General features: G+C 36.6%; 1 protein-coding gene across 13 annotated transcripts in view; it reads right to left on the reverse strand.

Annotated features, from left to right (window-relative positions):
* Positions 1 to 24,731, reverse strand: part of ATP11C (ATPase phospholipid transporting 11C (ATP11C blood group)) — a 207,311-nt gene that overhangs the window by 58,410 nt on the left and 124,170 nt on the right. For 11 of the 13 annotated variants that reach the window (XR_012127479.1, XM_073227862.1, XM_073227860.1 and 8 more), the window contains 5 exons: positions 24,512 to 24,601; positions 22,081 to 22,161; positions 20,094 to 20,201; positions 4,804 to 4,932; positions 1,392 to 1,495 (listed from right to left, as the gene is read on the reverse strand). Coding sequence is in view for 12 of the 13 variants with exons in the window: in XM_073227862.1 (XP_073083963.1) it covers positions 1,392 to 1,495; positions 4,804 to 4,932; positions 20,094 to 20,201; positions 22,081 to 22,161; positions 24,512 to 24,601 (512 nt within the window). In the remaining variant the exon portion in view is untranslated. Of the gene's footprint in view, positions 1 to 1,391; positions 1,496 to 4,803; positions 4,933 to 20,093; positions 20,202 to 22,080; positions 22,162 to 24,511; positions 24,602 to 24,731 lie in introns of those variants that run through there. The other 2 variants (XM_073227872.1, XM_073227864.1) reach the window with 2 other exon arrangements.

A 24,731-nucleotide genomic window follows, 5' to 3' on the forward strand; every position in this document is an offset into this window, starting at 1 on the left:
TTCCAGAAAAATATAACTATTATTATTATATACACAAGGTATGAAGGTCTGTTCATTCACTTATATTAATTTTGCCAGTACTGTGCTAGAGACACATTAATAAGCAAGAAAGACATGTTCTTTGCCGTACAACAGACAACTAAATAGGCAATTAAATGTTTGTGATTTCCTCTAGGTTGGTGAAAGTACAAGGTATTCTAAAATCACATAGCAAGGACATTCAACCTAGTCTAGAGAAATTAGGAATAACCTTTCCTGCCCCAAAGTTCTCTTTCATATTTAAGGTAACTGAAAAATTTAGGAGTCATCTTATAGATATGCAAGGAAGTATATTATTCGTTAACACAGGCAGAATCAGTCAGTCACTTTTCTGTAACTCCAAGGGCCTTTTACTCACCTCTATTATTTTCACTGTACTATAAGCCTAGGTTTATTGTTTTATTTCCTTTGCAAACTGTGAGCTCCTTGAAGGCAGGGAACAGCTGTTTTGCTTTGTGGTTCTACTTTCTATTATCAAGGTGGATACAGAAGAAAAAGGAAAATAGGAAAGAAGGAATGATGGGAAGGAGAGAGGGCAGTGTTCTTGTATTAGGATGAATATTCACTTTTTCCACTACTGGATATTGGTGTAGACCAAATCCAACCATTTGATCCCCCATTATGATCAACAGCATTCATTAACAAGATGGCTGGCATATGTAATGCATACCATCTGTAACAGAGGAGTAGATTGGTATTAATTGGCCCACTTGGGGAAAAAAACCTGTCACTCTACCCTCATTAACACCATGCTCTAATCAACCAAACTAACCAGTCTTAAAAAATAAAATGCCAAATTTTTGACAATGCACAATAACTGTTAATCAACAAATCTACTCCAGAAAGCCTTAGTAAAAATAGAGGAAATAACACCACTTCACAGGTTCCTCAACTTAGAAGTGTTTACTATGACAAGAAAGAGCCTATTTGCAATCAGTTCAACATGATCACCATAAAAGAGGACAGAGTGACTACTAATTGTGTGGTCCCATATTCTCTTCTCTCTAATATTGGATGACACATAAATTGGTTTTTGTTTTAATTAACTCTGGTTAATACATGAGTCTGATAGATCAGCCTTATGGAATAACATAATCTTAAAATTTGATGCATGACCATGTTTACAAATAACAAAAATAAAAATCACAAGAAGCCTGCACTCACAGTGATGTATCTCAGGCTGGTAGTGAACAACGCTGATTTGATTCATTTCCCTGCCCAAAGGAAGCAATAGTTCATAAAAACACACATGAAAGAAGGCTGGCTAAGTGATGGGGGTTTCTTTGCAATACTGGTGGCACAGAGGAGCAGAGCCAACAGACAACAGTAAAATGAAACCAGATGATTCTTACTTGTAGAGGTCAGGTTGAGGCTGTTCACATTCAATTGCTGCTCGGAGCTTATCGATGGAATCAGGTGTACACAGTGTGACAGTATCACGTACCGCATAATGTGTCTACATGAAGGCAAAAGAAAAAACAAAAACAAAAAAAGTGTTTCTTTTCATAAGTGTACACCACCTAATTTCAGGAACACAGTATGTTTTAATAAGAGACTTTGGCAGAATAATACAAATACTGATGCACAGTAACCACTAAATTTTATGGTATCATTCCTCAAATATGTTACAAATAATGTGAAAAATAACTCCTTTACAAGGGGATTCCAAAGACACTGTGAAGACTAAAAGCTTTTCTTGATACTGACAGCAGAGAGAATTTCCATTTGCAGCAAGCATATAATTAACTGAAACCCCCATGGAAAACTTAATGCTTTGTTTCCCTCCTATTTAGAGAACTGAGACCTATTATTTTGCTCACCATAGTGCATGGTGATGTAAATATACACATATGGATTGAACATAACCCCCCCCCTTTTTTTTTTTGAGAGGGCATCTCTCATATTTATTGATCAAATGGTTGTTAACAATAAAATTCAGTATAGGGGGGTCAATGCTCAATGTACAATCATTAATCCATCTCAAGCCTAACTCTTGTCAGTCTCCAATCTTCTGAAGCATAACGAACAAGTTCTTACATGGTGAACGAATTCTTACATAGTGAATAAATTCTTACATGGTGAACAGTACAAGGGCATTCATCACAGAAACTTTCAGTTTTGATCACGCATTATGAACTATAAACAATCAGGTCAAATATGAATATTCGTTTGATTTTTATACTTGATTTATATGTTGATCCCACATTTCTCCCTTTATTATTATTATTATTTTTATTTTTAATAAAATGCTGAAGTGGTAGGTAGATGCAAGATAAAGGTAGAAAACATAGTTTAGTGTTGTAGGAGAGCAATTGTAGATGATCAGGTGTGTGCCTGTAGACTATGTGTTAATCCAAGCTAGAAAAGGGCAATAAACCATCCACGGATGCAGAAGATTTCTCTTAAAGCAGGGGGGATGAGGTTCTGAGCCTCACCTCTGTTGATCCCCAATTTCTCACCTGATGGCCCCCCTGCGACTGTGCCTGTCTTAGGTTGTTCCTCCCTTGAGGAATCTTACCCGTCTCTGGCTAACCAGTCATCTTCCGGGCCATACAGGGAAATGTAAAGTTGGTAAGTGAGAGAGAAGCCATATTGTTTGAAAAGGTTAGCTTTTTACTTCTTTGCAGATTTATGCCCTGTGGCTTCTATGCCCAGCACTTGTCTCGAGGTATCTTTACCACCTGGAGGAATTATGATACTCCGTAACTTCGATATGAGGCACGAATTCTATTTAAGGGTTGTAATCAGGAAGGAAGAAGAAAAGCTATAGAGGTAGCATATGGAAGAAAACATGGGAGGATTGATTATTTCTTTGACATATCTTCTTGTAGAGTACCTTAAGTATGTATAGGTTTTAAACTACTAACTAATTTGTACACACATATTAACATAATAGGAATACGGTGACATAAACAAAGCAAATCTATAATTACCAGCCATCTCCAGTGAAGCCAAGAAAACCATTTAGGCACCCTAGGCATTTGTGAAAATTTGTCTATGATATGATGGATATTGTCCAACTGTACTTGAACAGTCTGAGAGAAATCAGACAAATTAAAGCAGCCCATTTCTGGGTTCTGTTCACCTCCCATATGTCCTTTTTTTTTTTTTTTTGATTTTTTTTTTTTGAGAGGGCATCTCTCATATTTATTGATCAAATGGTTGTTAACAACAATAAAATTCAGTATAGGGGGGTCAACGCTCAATGTACAATCATTAATCCATCTCAAGCCTAATTCTCGTCAGTCTCCAATCTTCTGAAGCATAACAAACAAGTTCTTACATGGTGAACGAATTCTTACACAGTGAATAAATTCTTACATGGTGAACAGTACAAGGGCATTCATCACAGAAACTTTCGGTTTTGATCATGCATTATGAACATAACCCTTTTGATCATAAGAATGCTAAAATTTTGTCAACAGAAAGAAAAAATACCATTAACACTTCCATTACACAAAGAGCATAATTAGTGATCTTAAAAATGCTCAAAGTGGCTACATTTCATATGAGGAGCAGGGAGATGCTGATAATGTGCCTTGCTTTAGTTAGAGAGTCAGAATAGTCTACTAGTATATATTACGTGCTTGATTCACCCAGAACTCAAGGCAGGCTCCAATGGACCAATTTATAAATCATCAAAGAAGGGCTAACACAGACTAAAAGAATACGCCACTTATGCAGAACAGAAAGCTGCTTGCTGTATGGTCTTTGGGGAATATTATGGACTGCCTGAGTTGTATTTAAAATTAACTCCTAAGTTTGAAAACCTATGTACTTTTAGCTGATTTGGTCAGACCAACTCAATTGGAAAAAGAAACTACTTGAAATGTTTCTTTCTGTAAACAACTTTTTCCCATATTAGTGAATCTTTAGATAGATTTCTCAATTTTTATCTTGACATTCCCTCAAATGTAACTTTGTTTATGAGCAGTTTAAATGGGACTAGTTCATCACCATGCCCTTGAAGTATAAAATTAGTTATCTGACAAGCATTTAAGTTCTTTTTCATATACTGAGTCATGGTCCTCAACTCTATATGGAATAAATAAGCAGAGGAAAGCTTGCAAGGATTCACACGGAGGTGAGCATGTTAGTACCCTTCCTGAAGGCAACATATGGAGGACACAACTTCATGCCGTGTGGAGCTCAGGACAATAGCCAAGAACTGACTGTGCCAGAAAGTACCAGGGAAATAAGTTACCCAGTTTGAAAAAAATTTACCTTATCATATTTATAATTCTTTCTAGTTGCAATAAAGCAAACATTTGCAAACTACACCCTAAAGTATTTTTAAAAAAGCAAACAAATTACTCCAGGTTAGATTTTCTAAATACCAGAAATAAACACTTTTTAAAGAAAATATTTAACACTTTCAAAATAAGAACATATCAAACTGTAAGGCTGGAGTACATGAAGTTATTTTTGTAGTTTAACATAGTTTTAGCCTAAGATTACTCTCATTTTTAAAAGCTTAAATAAAATATTGAATGGGTTATGTCAATATTAAATGCAGCAGTGCTATAAAACAATGTGGTGGCCTTTATTTGGGGTGTGGATTTTCCTCACCCAATACCACCCTTTTCCCCAAAGTTGAGTATTTGCTTAGAACTTCAAAGACAATTATACAAAAGCTATCTTCAAACACAAAACTTACACAAAAAGGAAAAAATAAGATAAAAGATTAGGAAGCAGTGGGAAGTAGTATTGTATGATTAACTATCCTGAGATCAAAACATTTAGGCAAGGTTTAGTCTCCATTACCTTGCAATTGGATTCCCCATCAAGACTGGCTGTAGTAACATAACAGGTTCCATCACTAGTGCAGGAAGATAGAAGAATAAGATCACAGGGAAAGGTTTCATCTGCCTGTACTTCTACTACATCACCAACCTAGTAAGCAAAGAAAAAGAAATTTAAATATTCTTAATTCCAAAGCATTCATTATACCTCAAACTTAGGTCACAATAGTAGGAAGAGACCTCTCCCACTCTGGAGCTTAGAGAATGTCTCAGCATCCTACACCATGTGAAAAGTGATGGAAGAATATACTCGATATTCAGAATTCTCTTTAAGGTCATATGGACTTAGAATGCTTTCAGATTACCTTACTATTGAACTTTAACCTCTAATAAATGATTCCAGCACCCAGGGACCCTTTGCTCTCTGATGTTTCTAGTACTGCTGTTTGATAAGACAATGACCATTACAACCTCATGAATGAATCAAGAAAATCTACATGTCTCAACTTGAGCACTTCATGAACACTGGGCAGACACATTCCCACTGTGCACCATGCATATTTCAACATGCTTTGCCTTCCAAGTTATAAGAGTTATTCTTGTTGGGGCCAGTTTATTCTTCAGTGCTCAGAAAAACTCAGCTAATTAGAAGGCAGCTATTTTCCCCATAACATTTGGAAAAAAATAATTTTCAAATAGGTCACTTTCTAAGAATTCATCTGCTATCAAGAGAATGAATTAATAAAGCGATGAGAAACAACTTTCTATCACCAAGTAGAAGAAAAATGTGAGAGAAGAAATCATGAACCATTTGTATTGCAAGTAATTTAGTAAGGTAGGAAATAAATCATCATGGTTAAAAGGTAGGACTTTCTCACCTGACATAGCCCAGCCCTGTCACTTAACTATAAGACCTTGGGTAAGTGCCTTAAATGATTCCAACTACCTCATAGGATTGGTTTGAGCACAAAATGAGGATATAGGTAAAGTGTTTGATGAAGTGCCTGGCATATTCACCATTTGATAAGTGTTAATTATAATTTACTACTACCCCACAACTACTTTACTCTCAAGTTATGAACAGAAACTATCCAGTGTGGGGCTTCCAACATTTTTCATTGAGGCACACAGAGAAAATGAAAAGTAACACTTGTACAGCACCCTCAGATAAAGAAGAGGCTGCTAGTAGCAAAAAACAACCCACTTTAGGACAGAGTCAATATCTAGCATACCAGCATGGCTGTAAAATGCTGTACTAACAAATGACATACCTGCCTTCTATTTGCTACACAATTTGGCAGATAAAGGTAAAGATTTCACCTTTTTTAGTTTATTAGAAAACTAAGGTTGAAACGCAACCAAGTGAGCTGAATTTCAAAGGGTGAAAAGTCCTTCCAAAGAGACTGTTTCACAAATGACAGGAAGAGATGGCTGCCATAAAAGTGCATAAGGAAGGGGGGAAAAGGGGCATTACGATTAGCAGACATAATGTAGGGGGTGGGGCATGGGGAAGGCAGTATAACACAGAGAATACAAGTAGTGATTCTATAGCATCTTACTATGCTGATGGACAGTGACTGTAATGGGGAATGTGGTGGGGACTTCATAATGGGGGAGTCTAATAACCATAATGTTGCTCTTGTACATTAATGATACCAAATAAAAAAGTGCATAAGGAAGGAAGGAAACAGTAGATTTGTTTTTAACCAATTCTTAAAGGCTTGGTAGGAGCTAATGTGACAGTTTAGAATCTCTGCAAACCTGAGAGAAAAGAGATGACAACTACTGGTCAGCCTCTCTTCAGGCACCCACTGGGTGTTCATGAGAAAGCATGAGGAAAAGAGATCTTAAAAGAGCCCTTTTCACTGGTACAGGCTTACAGGTTGTGACTGAATGCTGTGGAGGGACAGATGCAAAATCTTCTGGACTCTTCTTTCACATGAGGCAAAAGCCATCTGTGTTGTGGAGAAAGGCAAGTAACCATCTCTGGCATAGTCTTAGGGAAATGTCACTACTGCTAAAGAAGAACTAGAAGCAAAAGCCATTTGCTGCTGGGGATGGGCAGGAAACCCACTCATCCTGAGGACCTAGCACTGATAAAAGGCAAAGCTCAGCTTCCATGGGAGGTGCGGTGGGAGTATTACTGAGACTGCAACAGGAGAACCAAGAAACCACTCTGTTACCACCAGAAGCCTTGCAATGAATAACAAGAAATAGCAATCTACCACTGCGTGAGGAGAAAGGGAAGAAGAGAGGCACCCACTGTGTCTCAGGGATATAGTTCCTGCTGAAAGTAGAGGGTGAAAATGGAAAAAACCCTTTGGCACTTCAGGCGCCACACAAAGCACAAGGCAAAGGCAATCCAACTCTTCAGGAATTTGAAGTCCAGTGGTGTACTCCAAGTATCAATAGCTACAACAAAAAACAAAGGCAGCTGAACTCCTGAGCAGACTCAAACCCCATGAGAGAAGAGGCATGCCTATTTGAGAACATAAATACTATTTACCTCAGGCTCTAGCATTCTTTTAAATACATTATCCAAAACTCTATTATAAAAACATGCAAGACCCACCAAACACAGGATAAAACTGACCTAACATCAAGAGATAGTTAACAGGACCAGCCCCAGAAATGTTCAGGATTTTGGAATTACAAAACAGGGCCAAAAAAGAATTCCTGATTTCCCTTAACTTCCATCTTTGTCCCTAAACCTATTCTACCAGTCTCCTCCATCACAACAGCACCAACATTTTGTTTAACAGCATTATTTAAATGACCCAGTTGCTTAGGTCAAAACCAAGAAGGCTATCTCTTTATTCTTTATTCTTTTTTCTTTGTTCTTCTCACTCCCTACATTCAATATGTCACTAAGTTCTGATGATACTACCTTCAAAGAATATCATGAATATATCCATTTATCTTAATTACCAAACAGGTGGTACAAAGTTGCGTTTATGAGCACCGACTCCACACTCAGATTTATTTTGATTCAGATCCCACCTTTCCCACTTACTAATTGTGGACAAGTTTCTTAACCTCCTTGTGCCTCAGTTTCACCATTAGTGAAGATGGGATGATAAAAGTACTTACTTCATAGGACTATTGTGAAGGAAGATATTAAATGAGGTAATATAATGTAAAAGTGAACACTTGGCACATTTATGTAATATATATAAATGTTATATTCTGTTTTTATTATTGTTATGTCTACTACTATCATCCTAATATAAGCTCTTATTATCTTTTGCTTATATTATAGCAGTAGCCACCTAACTGGTATCCTTGATTAACTTTTGCCCATGCCTCTACTTTGCTTACTTTTGAGTTGTCTTAAAAAAAAAGATCCCTGGCGTTGAAACCCTTCAATATATTTCTGTTGCACTGAAGATACATACCAAGTCACTCCTAATCAACATTAATGCCCCTACTCCCCAGCCAAGCAATCAAACATTACCCACTTTTGGTTTATAAGTATCTCTCTCTACACACAAACACTCCAGAAGGACTGAACCAAATAGCATTTCAAACAAGAGCATCAACTAATTTAATTAAGATTATACCTGGGTAAGGTCAGACTTAATGGAAAAAAGCTTTGTGAAAGGAAGGTGGAAGATAGGAGTCTTTATAAGGGAGTGGGGGGTGACAGCAAAATCAGAAAGAGGAAAAGAAAGAAAGGAGAGATATGGGAGATTGCTTTGTAATTTTAGTTAGTACCTGGGAGCAACAGATTTAATGCTATAAATCATTTAGGCTACCTTTGGTTCCGATGCCGAACATCAATGCTGAGTTTCTATAACTGGTTTGGAAATTTCAGATCCCAACCACCCTAGTTCATCACAGGGTCTACCCCTCTGGGATTCAGAGAATGGAGAAAAGAGAAAAGAATGAAACATATTCTCTGCCAAACTCAGGTAACCCTTCCACACTTACTTAGCTTTCCTGACATCATTCTTACTATAAGAAGACACAAGACAGTTTACCATGGAGAACTCATGCCCAGAAATTCCAGGTATTTAATAAATAATTCAGGAATGATAATACCTGATAAAAGTACAAGGATGAGAGAATGATATTTTTATGAATATCACAGCCCCAAACCATTCTGGAAATTTTCTCACCTACTATCTTCTGTGACAACCATCTTTCTCTGTTGTTCCAGGGAATTTCACTTTGATTAGTTTTCATATTTTAATCCATACCAAATAGAAATATTCTTTAAAAAATAACACCTTGTCAGAGGGCAGAGCCAAGATGGGGGCGTGAGTAGAGCAGCGGAAATCTCCTCCCAAAACCATACATATTTTTGAAAATACAAGAAATACAACTATTCCTAAAAGAGAGACCAGAAGACACAGGACAACAGCCAGACTACATCCACACCTGCGAGAATCCAGCGCCTCACAAAGGGGGTAAGATACAAGCCACGGCCCGGCGGGACCCGAGTGCCCCTCACCCCAGCTCCTGGCAGGAGGAGAGGAGTCAAAACAGGGAGGGAGAGGGAGCCCAGGACTGCTAAATAGCCAGCCCTAGCCATCGGCATCAGAGCACAGATACACAGGGCATGGTGTGCAGGACATTAGGGGAACAGGACAGTAAGACCTGTGAGCGGGTCCCACAGCCAGTGCCCCTGGGACAAAGAAAAATGAATGCTTTTTGAAAGTCATAAAGGGACAGGGATCCCACCGCTGGACGGAAGCGTCCCGGGACACTTAGCACAGCAGCTGGGAATCCCAGGGAACACCAGGCACCCTAACCTCCTGGGCAGCAGTGCCGCTTGGAGGCCCCCTCACGGCGATAAACAGCCTCTGTGCTGTCTCCCCTCCAATGGGGCTCCGCCATATTGGAGCAGCAGACGGAGGCCGGCCACGCCCATAGCAACCGCAGAGCTTAACTCCACAGCGGCCAGGCAAGAATCAGAGGACCCATCTGCGCGCAGCTGACCAGCACAAGCCACTAGAGGTCGCTATTCTCCCAGGAGAGGAAGGCCACAAACCAGCAAGAAGGGACGTTCTCCCAGCCGACACACAATGCCAGCCACACACAACAACCTCTATTGCCATGAAAAGGCAAAAGAATTTGATAGAGACCAAAATCACAGAGTCAACCCCTGAGGAGATAGACCTAACCACCCTTCCTGAAAAAGAATTCAAAATAAAGGTCATAATCATGCTGACGGAGCTGCAGAGAAAGACACAAGAGCTAAGGGATGACATGCGGAGGGAGATTACAGAAATGAAACAATCTCTGGAAGGATTTGTCAGCAGAATGGATAAGATGCAAGAGGCCATTGATGGAATAGAAAACAGAGAACAGGAATGCATAGAAGCTGACACAGTGAGAGACAAAAGGATCTCAAGGAATGAAACAATATTAAGAGAGCTGTGCAACCAATCCAAAAGGAACAATATCCGCATTATAGGGGTAGCAGAAGAAGAAGAGAGAGAAAAAGGGATAGAAAGTGTCTTTGAAGAAATAATGGATGAAAACTTCCCCAAACTGAGGGAGGAAATAATCGATCAGACAACGAAAGTACACAAAACTCTCAACAGAAGGGACCTAAGGAGGACAACACCAAGACATATAATAATTAAAATGGCAAAGATCAAAGACAAGGACAGAGTTTTAAAGGCAGCTGGAGAGAGGAAAAAGGTCACCTACAAAGGAAAACCCATCAGGCTATCATCGGACTTCTCAACAGAAACCTTAGAGGCCAGAAGAGAATGGCATGATATATTTAACCCAATGAAACAGAAGGGCCTTGAACCAAAAATACTGTATCCAGCAAAATTATCATTTAAATATGAAGGAGGGATTAAACAATTCCCAGACAAACAAAAGTTGAGGGAATTTGCCTCCCACAAACCACCTCTACAGGGTATTTTAGAGGGACTGCTCTAGATGGGAGCACACCTAAGACTAAATAGATGTCACCAGGGAAAATAAAATCACAGCAAAGAAAGCAGACCAACCAAATACTAACTAAAGGCAAAAAATAAAATCCACTACCCACAAAAGCAGTTAAAGGAAACACAAAAGAGCACAGAATAAAACACCCAACATATAAAGAATGGAGGAGGAGGAATAAGAAGGGAGAGAAATAAAGAATCACCACACAGTGTTTATAACAGCACAATATGCGAGTAAAGTTAGGCAGTAAGATACTAAAGAAGCTAACCTTGAACCTTTGGTAACCACAAACTTAAAGCCTGCACTGGCAATAAGTACATACCTTTCAATAATCACCCTAAATGTAAATGGACTGAATGCACCAATCAAAAGACACAGAGTAATAGAATGGATAAAAAAGCAAGATCCATCTATATGCTGCTTACAAGAAACTCACCTAAAACCCAAAGACATGCACAGACTAAAGGTCAAGGGACGGAAGCAGATATTTCATGCAAACAACAGGGAGAAAAAAGCAGGTGTTGCAGTACTAGTACCAGACAAAATAGACTTCAAAACAAAGAAAGTAACAAGAGATAAAGAAGGACATTAAATAATGATAAAGGGCTCAGACCAACAAGAGGATATAACCATTATAAATATATATGCACCCAACACAGGAGCACCAGCATATATGAAACAAATACTAACAGAACTAAAGGATGAAATAGAATGCAATGCATTCATTTTAGGAGACCTCAACACTCCACTCACTCCAAACGATAGATCCACCAGACAGAAAAAAAGTAAAGACACGGAGGCACTGAACAACACACTAGAACAGATGGACCTAATAGACATCTATAGAACTCTACATCCAAAAGCAACAGGATACACATTCTTCTCAAGTGGACAATGAACATTCTCCAGAATAGACCACATACTAGGCCACAAAAAGAGCTTCAGTAAATTAAAAAAGATTGAAAGTCTACCAACCAATTTTTCAGACCACAAAGGTATAAAACTAGAAATAAATTGTACAAAGAAAACAAAAAGGCTCACAAACACATGGAGGCTTAACAACATGCTTCTAAATAATCAATGGATCAATGAACAAATCAAAATAGAGATCAAGGAATATATAGAAACAAATGACAACAACAACACAAAGCCCCAAATTCTGTGGGACGCAGCGAAAGCAGTCTTAAGAGGCAAGTATATAGTGATCCAGGCACACTTGAAGAAGGAAGAACAATCCCAAATGAATAGTCTAATGTCACAATTATAGAAACTGGAAAAAGAAGAACAAATGAGGCTTAAAGTCAGCAGAAGGAGGGACATAATAAAGATCAGAGAAGAAATAAACAAAATTGAGAAGAATAAAACAATACAAAAAAATCAATGAAACCAAGAGGTGGTTCTTTGAGAAAATAAACAAAATAGATAAGTCCCGAGCCAGACTTACTAAGAGAAAATGGGAATCAAAACACATCAACAGAATCAGAAATGAGAAAGGAAAAATCACAACAGACCCCAAAGAAATACAAAGAATTATTAGAGAATACTATGAAAACCTATATGCTAACAAGCTGGAAAACCTAGAAGAAATGGACAACTTCCTAGAAAAAGACAACCTTCCAAGACTGACCAATAAAGAAACAGAAAATTTAAACAAACCAATTACGAGCGAAGAAATTGAAGCGGTAATCAAAAAACTACCCAAGAACAAAACCCCTGGGCCAGATGGATTAACCTTGGAATTTTATCAGACATACAGAGAAGACATAATACCCATTCTCCTTAAAATTTTCTGAAAAACAGAAGAGGAGGGAATACTCCCAAACTCATTCTATGAAGCCAACATCACCCTAATACCAAAACCAGGCAAAGACCCCACCAAAAAAGAAAATTTAAGACCAATATCCATGATGAACGTAGATGCAAAAATACGCAAAAAAATATTAGCAAATTGCATTCAAAAAATACATCAAAAGGATCACACACCAAGACCAAGTGGGATACATCCCAGGGATGCAAGGATGGTACACCATTCAAAAATCCATCAACATCATCCACCACATCAACAAAAAGGACGAAAACCACTTGATCATCTCCATAGATGCTGAAAAAGCATTCAACAAAATTCAACATCCATTCATGATAAAAACGCTCAACAAAATGGGTATAGAGAGCAAGTACCTCAACATAATAAAGGCCATATATGATAAACACACAGTCAACATCATACTGAACAGCGAGAAGCTGAAAGCTTTTCCTCTGAGATTGGGAACAAGACAGGGAGGGATGCCCACTCTCCCCACTGTTATTCAACGTGGTACTGGAGGTCCTAGCCACTGCAATCAGACAAAACAAAGAAATACAAGGAATCCAAATTGGTAAAGAAGAAGTCAAACTGTCACTATTTGCAGATGACATGAGATTGGAAATAAAAAACCCTAAAGACTCCTCTCCAAAACTACTAGAACTGATATCAGAATACAGCAAAGTTGCAGGATACAAAATTAACACACAGAAATCTGTGGCTTTCCTATACACTAACAATGAACTAATAGAAAGAGAAATCAGGAAAACAATTCCATTCACAATTGCATCAAAAAGAATAAAATACCTAGGAATAAACCTAACCAAAGAAGTGAAAGACCTATACCCTGAAAACTATAAGACACTCTTTAGAGAAATTAAAGAGGACACTAACAAATGGAAACTCATCCCATGCTCTTGGCTAGGAAGAATTAATATCATCAAAATGGCCATCCTGCCCAAAGCAATATACAGATTTGATGCAATCCCTATCAAATTACCAACAACATTCTTCAACGAACTGGAACAAATAGTTCAAAAATTCACATGGAAGCACCAAGGACCCCGAATAGCCAAAGCAATCCTGAGAAGGAAGAATAAAGAGGGGGGATCTCGCTTCCCAAATTGAAGCTCTAATACAAACCCACAGTAATAAAGACAATTTGGTACTGGCACAAGAACAGAGCCACAGACCAGTGGAACAGAATAGAGACTCCACACATTAACCCAAACATATAAGGCCAATTAACATACAATAAAGCAGCCATGGACATACAATGGGGAAATGACAGTCTCTTCAACAGATGGTGCTGGCAAAACTGGACAGCTACATGTAAGAGAATGAAACTGGATCACTGTCTAACTCTATACACACAAGTAAACTTGAAATGGATCAAAGACCTGCATGTAAGTCATGAAACCATAAAACTCTTAGAAGATAATATAGGCAAAACTTCTTGGACATAAACATGAGGAACTTCTTCATGAACATATCTCCCTGGCAGGGGGAACAAAATAAAAAATGAACAAGTGGTACTATATCACACTAAAAAGCTTCTGTACTGCAAAAGAAACCATCAGTAGAACAAAGAGGTATCCTACAGTATGGGAGAATATATCCATAAATGGCATATCCCATAAAGGGTTGACATCCAAAATATATAAAAAGCCCACGCACTTCAAAAAACAAAAAGCAACTAATCCAATTAAAATATGAGCAGAGGATCTGAAGAGACACTTTTCCAAAGAAGAAATTCAGATGGCCAACAGGCACATGAAAAGATACTCCATGTCACTAATCATCAGAGAAATGCAAATTAAAACCACAATGAGATATCACCTCACACCAGTAAGGATGGCTACCATCCAAAAGACAAACAACAACAAATGTTGGTGAGGATGTGGAGAAAGGGAAACCCTCCTATACTGCTGGTTGGAATGTAAATTAGTTCAACCATTGTGAAAACCAGTATGGAAGTTCCTCAAAAAGCTCAAAATAGAAATACCATTTGACCCAGGAATTCCACTCCTAGGAATTTACCCTAAGAATGCAGCAGCCCAGTTTGAAAAAGACATATGCACCCCTATGTTTATAGCAGCACTATTTACAATAGCCAAGAAATGGAAGCAACCTAAGTGTCCATCAGTATATGAATGGATAGAGAAGAGGTGGTACATAGACACAATGGAGTATTATTTAGTCATAAGAAGAAAACAATTCCTACCATTTGCAACAACATGGATGGAGCTAGAGGGTATTATGCTCAGTGAAATAAGCCAAGTGGAGAAAGACAAGTATCAAATGGTTTCACTCATCTGTGGAGTATAAGAACAAAGAAAAAACTGAAGGAACAATACAACAGCAGACTCACAGAACCCAAGAATGGACTAACAGTTACCAAAGGGAAAGGGACTTGGGAGGATGGGTGGGATTGAAGGGATAAGGGGAATAGGGAGCATTACGATTAGCACACATAATGTAGGGGGGTACGGGGAAGGTAGTACAACACAGAGAAGACAACTAGTGATTCTACAGCATCTTACTATGCTGTTGGACAGTGACTATAATGGGGTATGTGGTGGAAACTTGATAATGGGGGGAGTCTTGTAACCATAATGTTGCTCATGTAATTGCATATTAATGATACCAAAATAAAAAAAACAAAAAGAGAGTAGTGTTTGCCAGAAATTTGGAAGGAGGGAAAAAAATTGAATGGGTACAGCACGGGATTTTTAGGGCTGCGAAACTAATCTGTATGATATCGTAATGGTGGGTACATGTCATTGTACTTTTTGTCCAAACCCACAAAATATACAGCACAAAGAGTGACCCTCCCTAATTAAACTGGAAAAAAAAATACGTTGGAAGATCAATGAAATTCACCATCCTTTAGCTAAACTAAAAAAAAAAAAAAAAAGACTCAAATAGCTCAAAAGTAAAAGGTATTACAATTGATGGTACAGAAATAAAAAGTATTATAAGGCACTAGGTACAGCCAGTTATATGCCAACAAACAGGATACCCCAGGAGAAAAGGATGAAAACCAGAAACACACAACCTACCAAAACTGAACCATGAACAAATAAAAAATATGAACTGACCTAAACTAGTGAGGAGATTGAAGCAGGAATAAAAAACCTCCAAAAAGAGAAAAACCCAGGACTAGATGATGTAGAGAATTCTATGAAACACTTAAAGAAGAAATAAAACCAATCCTTCTCAAACTCTTCTAAAGAACCAAAGAGGAGGGAACATTCCCAAACTTATTCTGAGGTTGGCATTACATTGATACCATTACCAGAAAAAGACATTACAAGAAAATTACAGCCCAATATCCTTAATGAATATAGATGCAAACATCCTAAACAAAATACTACCAAACCAAATTCAACAGCATATTAAAGATATCATAAACTACAACCAAATGTGATTTATCATTGGGATGCAATGATATAAACAAAACTCAATCGATGTAATACATAATGAGCACATAAACAATGAGCAAAAACTAAATGACCATCTGAATTGATGCAGAAAAGTATTTGGCACTGTTAAACACTCTTTCATGATAGAAACACTCAATAAGAAGGAAGTGAAGGAAATGATCTCAACATAATAAAAGCCATAAATGAGAAGTCCGTGGCTGACATTATACTTAATGGGGAAAGACTGAAAGCTTTTCTTCTAAGATCAGGACCATAGTAAGGATGTCTATTCCTAGTGCTACTATTCAACATTGTACTGGAAGTTCTAGCTAGAGCCATTAGACAAGAAAAATAAAAAAATAAAGAAAAGGTATACAACTGGAAAAGAACAAGTAAAATTATCCTGGTTTGCAGATGACATTATGTGCAAAAAACCCTGAAGATTCCATTAAAAATATATTAGAACAAGCAAATTCAGCAAAGTTCACTTCTTAAAATAAAATCAACACTCAAAAATCAGTTACATTTCTATACACCAACAATGACTCATACAAAAAGGAAATAAAGAAAACAATCCCATTTACAATAGCATGAAAAAGGACAAAATATTTAGGAATAAACTTAACCAAAGAAGTTAAAGACTTCAATACTGGAAGCTACAAAGCATTGCTAAAATAAAACAAAGATAACACAAAGAAAATACAAAGAAAGACATTTCATATTCATGGATTAGAAGATGTAATATTGCTAAAATGTCTATACTACCTAAATCTGCAATTTCTAATGGAATTCCTATCAAAATACCAATGGCAATTTTGCATAAATAGAACAAAACAATCTAAAATTCATATGGAATCTCAAGGAACCTTGAATAGCCAAATCTTAATCTTTGAAAGGAGGAACAAAGTAGAGGTCTCATACTCCCAGATTTCAAAACATACTACAAAGGAACAGTAATTGAGGTGGTATGGCACTGGCATGAAGACAAATATATAAACCAATTAATAGCATGCAGAAATAAACTCTTGCAAAAATGCCCAAATGATTTTTAGCAAGGGGACTGAGGCTGTGCAATGAGGAAAGGACAGTCTCTATGGTGCTGGGACAAGTTGGATATCCACAAGCAAAAGAATGAAGTTGGACTCTTAAGTTACACCATATATAAAACTTAACTCAAAATGATTTTAAGACCTAAATGTAAGACCCAATCTATTATAATCCTAGAAGAACATGAGGGCAAAGCTTTGGGATAGTGCATCTGGCAGTGACTTCATGGACATACACCAAAAGTACAGAAAAAAAATCAAAATTAGAAACAGGAATACATGAAACTTAAAAACTTTGCACCAAAGGAAACAATAAACAGAGTGAAAGGCAACCTATAGAACTGGAGACAATATTTGCAAATTATTTATCTGATCAGAGTTTAATATCCAGAATATATAAAGAACTTCTACAATTAAACAAAAACAAATACATTTAAAAAATGTTAAAAGGACTTGAATAGACATTTCTCCAAACATATACAAATGGCCAATAAGCACATGAAAAGGTGCTCAACATCACTAATCACTAGGGAAATGCAAGTCAAAACCACAATGAGATATCACTTCATACCCATCAGGATGGCCACCATCAAAAGAATGAAAATAACACATGCTGGAAAGGATTCCAAGAAGTTGAAATTCTTGTGCACTCTAGGTGCAAAGGCTAAGTGGTGCATCCATTATGGAAAACAATATGGGAGTTACTCAAAAGATTTAACATAGAATTACCATATGATTCAGCAATTCTACTTCTAGGTAAATATCTAACATAATTCGAAGCAGGACTTTGAAGAGATATCAATTTACTTGTGACATTATTCACATAGCCAAGAGGTGGAGGCAATCCCAATGTCTATCAACAGATGGATTAATGAAGAAAATGTAGTATATGCACACAATGGAATATTATATAGCCTTAAAAAGAAGGAAATCTTGTCATATGCTATAACATAGATGAACACTGAAGACATTATGTAAAATAAAAATAAAATAAGCCATTCACAAAAGGACTGTATGATTCCATTCATCGGATGAATCTTGCTAAAGTAGTCAAAGTCATAGAAACAGAAAGTAAAATGATATTTACCAAGGACTGGATGAAAGGGGAAATAGTGCTTAGCGGGTACAGTTTCAGTGTTTTACAATATGGAAAAGGTTCAGAGATTTGTTGTATAACAATGTGAATATACTTAACACTACTGAGTTGTACACTTAAAAATGGTTAAGATGGTAAATTTAATATTTTTTCCATGGTAACAAAATAAAAACAAATAATATCTTGAGACTCAGATAAAATATTTGTAAAACACACATCTGACAAAGGATTGTAATTCAAAATATACAAAAAAAAAACCTCTTAAAACTCAACAATGAGAAAATGAGCACTCTAAAAACTGTGCACAAGACCTGAATAGATATCTTACCAAAGAAGACACTTAGATGGCAAGGAAACATGAAAAAATGTTCAACACATGTCATTAGGGAACTGCAAGTTAGAACAAAAATGAGATACCACTACACACCTATTAGAACTGCTAAAACCCAGGACACTGACAACAAATGCTGACCAGGAATGTGGAGCAACAGGAACTCATTCACTATTGATGGGAATGCTCCATGGAACTGCCACTTTGCAGACAGCTTGGCAGTTTCTTACAAAACTAGACATGCTCTTATCACACAATCCAGTAATCACACTCCTTGGTACCTACCCAAATAAACTGAAACCTTATGTCCACACAAAAATCTGCACATCGATGTTTACTCCAGCTTTATTCATAATTGCCAAAACTTAGAAGCAACCAATATGTCCTTAGTAGGTGAACGCATAAACTGATACAACCAGACAATGGAGTATTATTCAGTACTAGTAAGAAATGAGCTATCAGGCCACGGAAAAACATGCAGGAAACTTAAATGCATATTACTAAGTGAAAGAAGTCAATCTGAAAATGTTATACTGCGTAATTCTGACTATGTGACATTATGGACAAGGCAAAAACATGGAAACAGTAAAAAGATTAGTGGTGGCTTGGGGTTGGAGGAAGAGAGGAATGAGTAGGTAAAGCAAAAGGATGTTTAGGGCAGTGAAACAATTCTGTATGATATGTAGTGGTGTATACATGTCATTACACATTTTTCTAAGCCCCTACAATGTAGGAGAGAGAACCATAATGTAAACTATGGACTTTGGGGGATAATGATGTGTCAGTGTAGGCCTACTGATCGTAACAAATGTTTCATTCTGGTGGGGGATGGTGATAGTGAGGGAGTTTGTACCTGTGTGGGCACAGGGGGCATATATATATATATATATGTGAACTCTGTACTTTCTGCTCAATTGTGCTGTGAACCAAAAATCGCTCTAAAAAGTAAAGTTTATTATTAATTAAAATAAAATCTGTTGGGAAAAGAATTTCATTTGATGTAGAGAAGTCCAAACTCTTATTGACAGGGATCTTATTGGGTAATAAGCAATGATTAATTTGAACAAAAAGTTAAATTGCCTAAAATATTAAAAAATAGTAATACCTTGGAACTCTTATACATTGTTGGTAGAATATAGAATGGTACAGCTGCTGTGGAAAATAGTTTGGCAGTTCACGAAAAAGTTAAAACAAAGAAAGACTTAGCAATTCTACTCCTAGGTATATTATATATCCAGAAGAACTGAAAACAGGTGTTCAAACAAAAATTTGTATATGAATGTTCATACCAGCAATATTCATAATAGGCAAAAGGTGGAAAAAATCCAAATGTCCATCAACAGAGGAATGGATAAACAAACTGTGGTATAGCCATGCAAATGATTATTTGGCCATTAAACATACATGCTACCACATGAATGGTCCAGATACCAAAGGCCACATAGTATATGATTCCATTTATTTGAAATATCTAGAATAAATAAATCCAGAAACAGAAAGATTAGTGGTTGCCAGGGCCTGGGGGAGGGAGGAATATGGTACCACTGCTTAATGGCTATGGGGTCATCATTTGGGGGTGATGAAAATGTTTGAACTAGATAGTTTTGATGGTTGTGCAACATTGCGAATGTACTAAATGCCATTTAATATGTCTTAAAATAGTATTTTTACCATAATAGAAAAGAATGAAGTATAAAAATTAGTACCTTGATTTTTTCACTCTCTTTTTGTACTCGCTGTGCATTTTCAATAATGTAAACAGTGCTCTTGTTGACTTCATTGTCAGCTCTGTGTCTTAGCCAATCTTCATATCCCTAGAAGGATAAAAATAACTATAGTCAATCTCACATAATGAATTAAAGTTTTAATAAATTTCTCTAACTCCCTCCACAAGTCATCAGTAAGAAATTTATATAGTATTAATTTCAACTCAGAATGCTAAAGAGACAACACTGCACATTTTTTTCAACACTGTACATTTTTACAGCAAAAACTAAGTTATGCTTTCAAAATACTCCTTAGGTAAATAGCTTTATTATGTTAAAAGATTGATCCACTCTACAGACAAGTATTCAGGGGAAAGAGGCATCAGAGCCTTAATATTCTTTAACTACAAAGGACTATGTTTTATTCATATTCTACCATCATCCAAGTTAATGTTAATTTTCTCTCCTTTCTAATTTGAAAATTTGTTTTCTGGCTTATATTTTCTTACAAAGAGTTCACTTAAATATATTCTTCTGTAATAGTCTGTTGGAGTCATCATCTCTAAGGAAATATAATTCCTCCCCAGGGACAGAGAATAGAAAAGGCAATATAGGATTATTTTGGCAGAGAATCTCTGGTAAGTTTTAGATATCAACAGTTAAACATTTCCATCGACATAGTAGAAAATAAAATATGAACAGGTATTCATTTTCTTAGAGTTAAAGGTAATCAGGGAAAGGTCTAATGGCTCATTTTTCTTTGGGCTTTTTGTCTAGAGTAACTTTAAGCCAAAAGAACTAAGGAAGGAGGATATTCATTGCTTTGAACATGAACTCTCTTTTTTGTATCACTTTGTTTTTTTCTTTATAATACTGCCTGTACCTTTCCAAATATAACTGTTTGAAAAATCTTTTGATCGCTTTCCCCTTTTTTTCTCAGGTGCTATATATTCATTCCTGTTCTGTTCATACCTCTTTATGACAATGCTAGGCTATAAACTATCTATGGCACTTTCTGTGACATCAGTGAGGAAAGAAAGGTCTGAACATGAACTGTTAGAAGTAAAATGAATTAGTAAGAGCTTCTGAAAATCATACAGGCTATTCTTGGAATAACCAATTCTATGATGTTAAAGAAAACAATCCTAACGGCCTAAGGGGAAAGCACATTCCAAAAGTCTTTATTTAGCAACCAAACACTTGATAAAATATTATTGTAGTTCCTGGTAGTCAAGATAGAAGACCAGATAACACAAGGGGAAAAGACAACCTTGTTCCCAATAATGTAAGCAGACCTTCTTTTTGGAAGTTTTCTGGGACACTTTTACAGCAGTTTGATTAAGTACTGTCTAAAAGTACATTTTGTAATTAGCTAGGTCCTGTGGATTGTCCCAGTACATGATAACATTGCTAACCCACTCCTCTATGTCCAGTTTCTATTTTCAATTTCATCTGGAATTTTTCTAATGTACTCTCATATAAAATGCTCAAAATACTTCAAAGACAACAGCATCACAAACTGTGTTTTTTGTCAACTTTGATAAGAAATAAGAATAAGTTTCCTCTACCTACAATGCCCTTTGGCAACATCAGAAAAAAAAAGGAACTGAAGTATTTATGTTCTAAGTTCTATGTTGTAGGCAACAACAAAAAAAGTCCCCTAGAATGTGAATTTTTCAGACAGACACGCCAAACTGAGAAAATTAATGTACATTAAAAACAAGCCTCTCATTTCCTGACTGAGTTGCACCTTCTACCTGCTCTTTCTTTAAGGGTTACATCCCTATACACAAATAGGAGGAAAAGAGCAAAGAAATTAAGGATATACCTTACAACCATTTTACTATGTTTCTAATAGGAACCAGATATAAACTAAATCCACCAAGGATACTGCCCAATCTATATAAATATGAAAAAGAACCTCTGACAATGAAATTCAAACTATATAGGACTGAAATGCAGGCCTAATTGTAATTAAGAAAGTTACCTGCTTGATGGCTGTAACAGTTATAACAAAGAAAAGTGGAAGTCCACTGGTAACTGGGCTCGTTGGTGTGTCTACTGTGACCTAGGTAAAGAAATTAAATTGACAGTAAAATGAATATGAACCATTAATTCATATGCAGCAATTACATGCTACTAATGTTTCAGATAAAAATGCAGATATATTCTCGTAGCAGGTTGAACATTAACTTTCATTAAAACAAAAGAAATCCACAAAGCAATTAGTTTAAGGAAAAAGTTTTAAATTCAGGCTTACTTTCATCCCAGCTTAAATTAACCACTTTACTGAAATATAGCCATTTATTTACCATTTATTTGTTGAGAAACATTCTGTCAGTATCTGTGCTATTTTCAGTCACGGTCGAGAGACACTGCTTTAAGCAAGATGGTGAAAAGTCCCTACCCTAATAAAGCTGGCAGCCTCCAGGGAAAATAGGAAATTAAAACAAATGAAACACTGAAACCCGAAGAGTAAATAGAAGTTAACTAGATGAAGGGGGGCTTTCCAGACCTAGTAAACAGTGTATACAAAATCTTTAAGATAGGAGGGAATGTGGTACATAAGAAAATAAAAGAAGCTAGTGCGCAAGACTGTGGTGTGAGATGAGGCTGGAGTGGGAGATAGGTGCCAGATGGAGGAGGATAAGAGTTCTTTCCTTATCCCACAAACAGTGGGAAATAACAAGCTTTTAGGCAGGGAGACAGGTCAAATGAACAGAATGACATTTTGAAAAGACCATTTTCACTGCTTGGTGGAAAATGGAATGCAAGGGAACAAGGGTGGAGGCAGAGAGTCCATTTAGGAGGCTACTGCTGTCAACTGGGGTAAAAGATTAAAAAAAACATGATGGCTTAGATAAGAGTGGTAGCAGCACACATGGGAAGCGCTTTCAGAGATACTTAAGAGGCAAAAATGACAGGACTGGCAAGGAATTTCTTCTAAGAGGTGATTAAAATGTCTTCCAAGTGCCTACTAACATGTTTGAGTGGATGTTGTTGTTTACTACAACAGGAAATACTGGAAGAGAGCAACTGAGAAAGAGAGGATTATGAGTTCTATCTGCCCTCACAACTCATTGACTCTCATCTCTAACCCCCAACCAAGCCTTCTCCTACCCCACATCCTATGTTGTACACAGAGGCTTTTGCATGACTCTGTGCTTCCATGCACAGACTGAGATACCAGTTCGGCATTCTTCACCAGGTAAACTCTCTCTAATCCTTCAAGGCTCAGTTCAGAGATTACCTATTCTTTAAAGCCTTCTCAAGCTCATCCTGGGTAGAAAAAAATAACTTCCACTGAACCATAGCATTTTGTTCGTGCTACTCTTAGAACTTTTACAACATTAAATTAAATGACACATGACTATCTTCAATATAACTTCCTTAAGAACAGAAAAGCTGTACCTTGATCTATCATACCTGCTAAAATCTTTGTTACCTGGACTACTGCAAGGCACAAAGTGGGTGCTTGGTATATGTGCTGAATTCAACTGAAATGCACTGTTTGCCAAGTGGAATGACTTGTGTGAGCATAATCGTCTATGTAGTTTATTTTATGCTGTTCTGTATGGCATCTTACCGTGGATCTAGAGGAGCTCCTTTTCAAATGCCCCATCATTCAAGACTGACATTGGCTCTTTCCCATAGTACAACCCAGACTGATTTTAAATAGCAGGGCTAAATTCAATTACAGTACCATTTACTCAAATCAGATAAGCAGATAGGCAGACCCACTTAACATCAACAGAACATTTGAGCAATTTTACTGGGATGTTTCTGCTTCATTTAAAAAAAATGAAATGAGAAAAAAAAAGTACTTTCACTGCAGTAAAATATTTAGGTGGTAATTTTGGTGAGGGAGAGATTTTAATAGCTTATAGACTTAAAGATGGAAGATGCAATTTAAAATGTCTAAAATTTAAAACACAAACATTAGCAAGAACACAGAAAAGCAGACTGATCTACTAGGCTTTTGCCCTTAAAGTAACAAATGAGGAACAGCAAAACTTGTTATCACATAGAAAAGTGATAAATTTTCAATTGAGCTGAAACTGGTGTTTAACAAAATAACTTTTAATTTGAACTATTTTCAATTCTGATAAAGACCATTATATTCAATGACATATGATATATGTTCTCCTAGGATGAACAAAGATCTGAAGTTCATGGAGGTTTTTAAAAAAAGTAACAAAATCTCAACAACTTTTCTAGTAAAAAAGCTACTTTAGAAATATATAAAATCATATAAATCTTGAAATGTACTGTTAGAACTTTAAAAAATACTTTTAAAAACTAAATACTTTAAAATAAGCCCTGAAGCATCTTTTCAATCACAGGTTAGAAATGGATTGAAAGTTTGCTTGAAGTAAGTAAGTTTCTAAAAGTGGAGTAGCTGTTTATGAAGCTCTTACCTGTACAAGGAAAATGATGAGAAAATAAAAATTTGCAATTCTTCTAAACTGTTCAAACAGATTCTTTGGGAGGAAATTCCAAAGTGTATACTGTTAGGGAGGAAGAAAAAAGGTATTATTAGAAAGGAAGCTTGAAAAAGTCCTAACAATAATAACTCACAGGAGTCCAGACTGTCACAACACTTTGAAAACATGTTTAAACATAAACCTCATAATTATG

Source organism: Manis javanica, chromosome X, assembly GCF_040802235.1.
Source record: "Manis javanica isolate MJ-LG chromosome X, MJ_LKY, whole genome shotgun sequence".
NCBI classification, from domain to species: domain Eukaryota; kingdom Metazoa; phylum Chordata; class Mammalia; order Pholidota; family Manidae; genus Manis; species Manis javanica.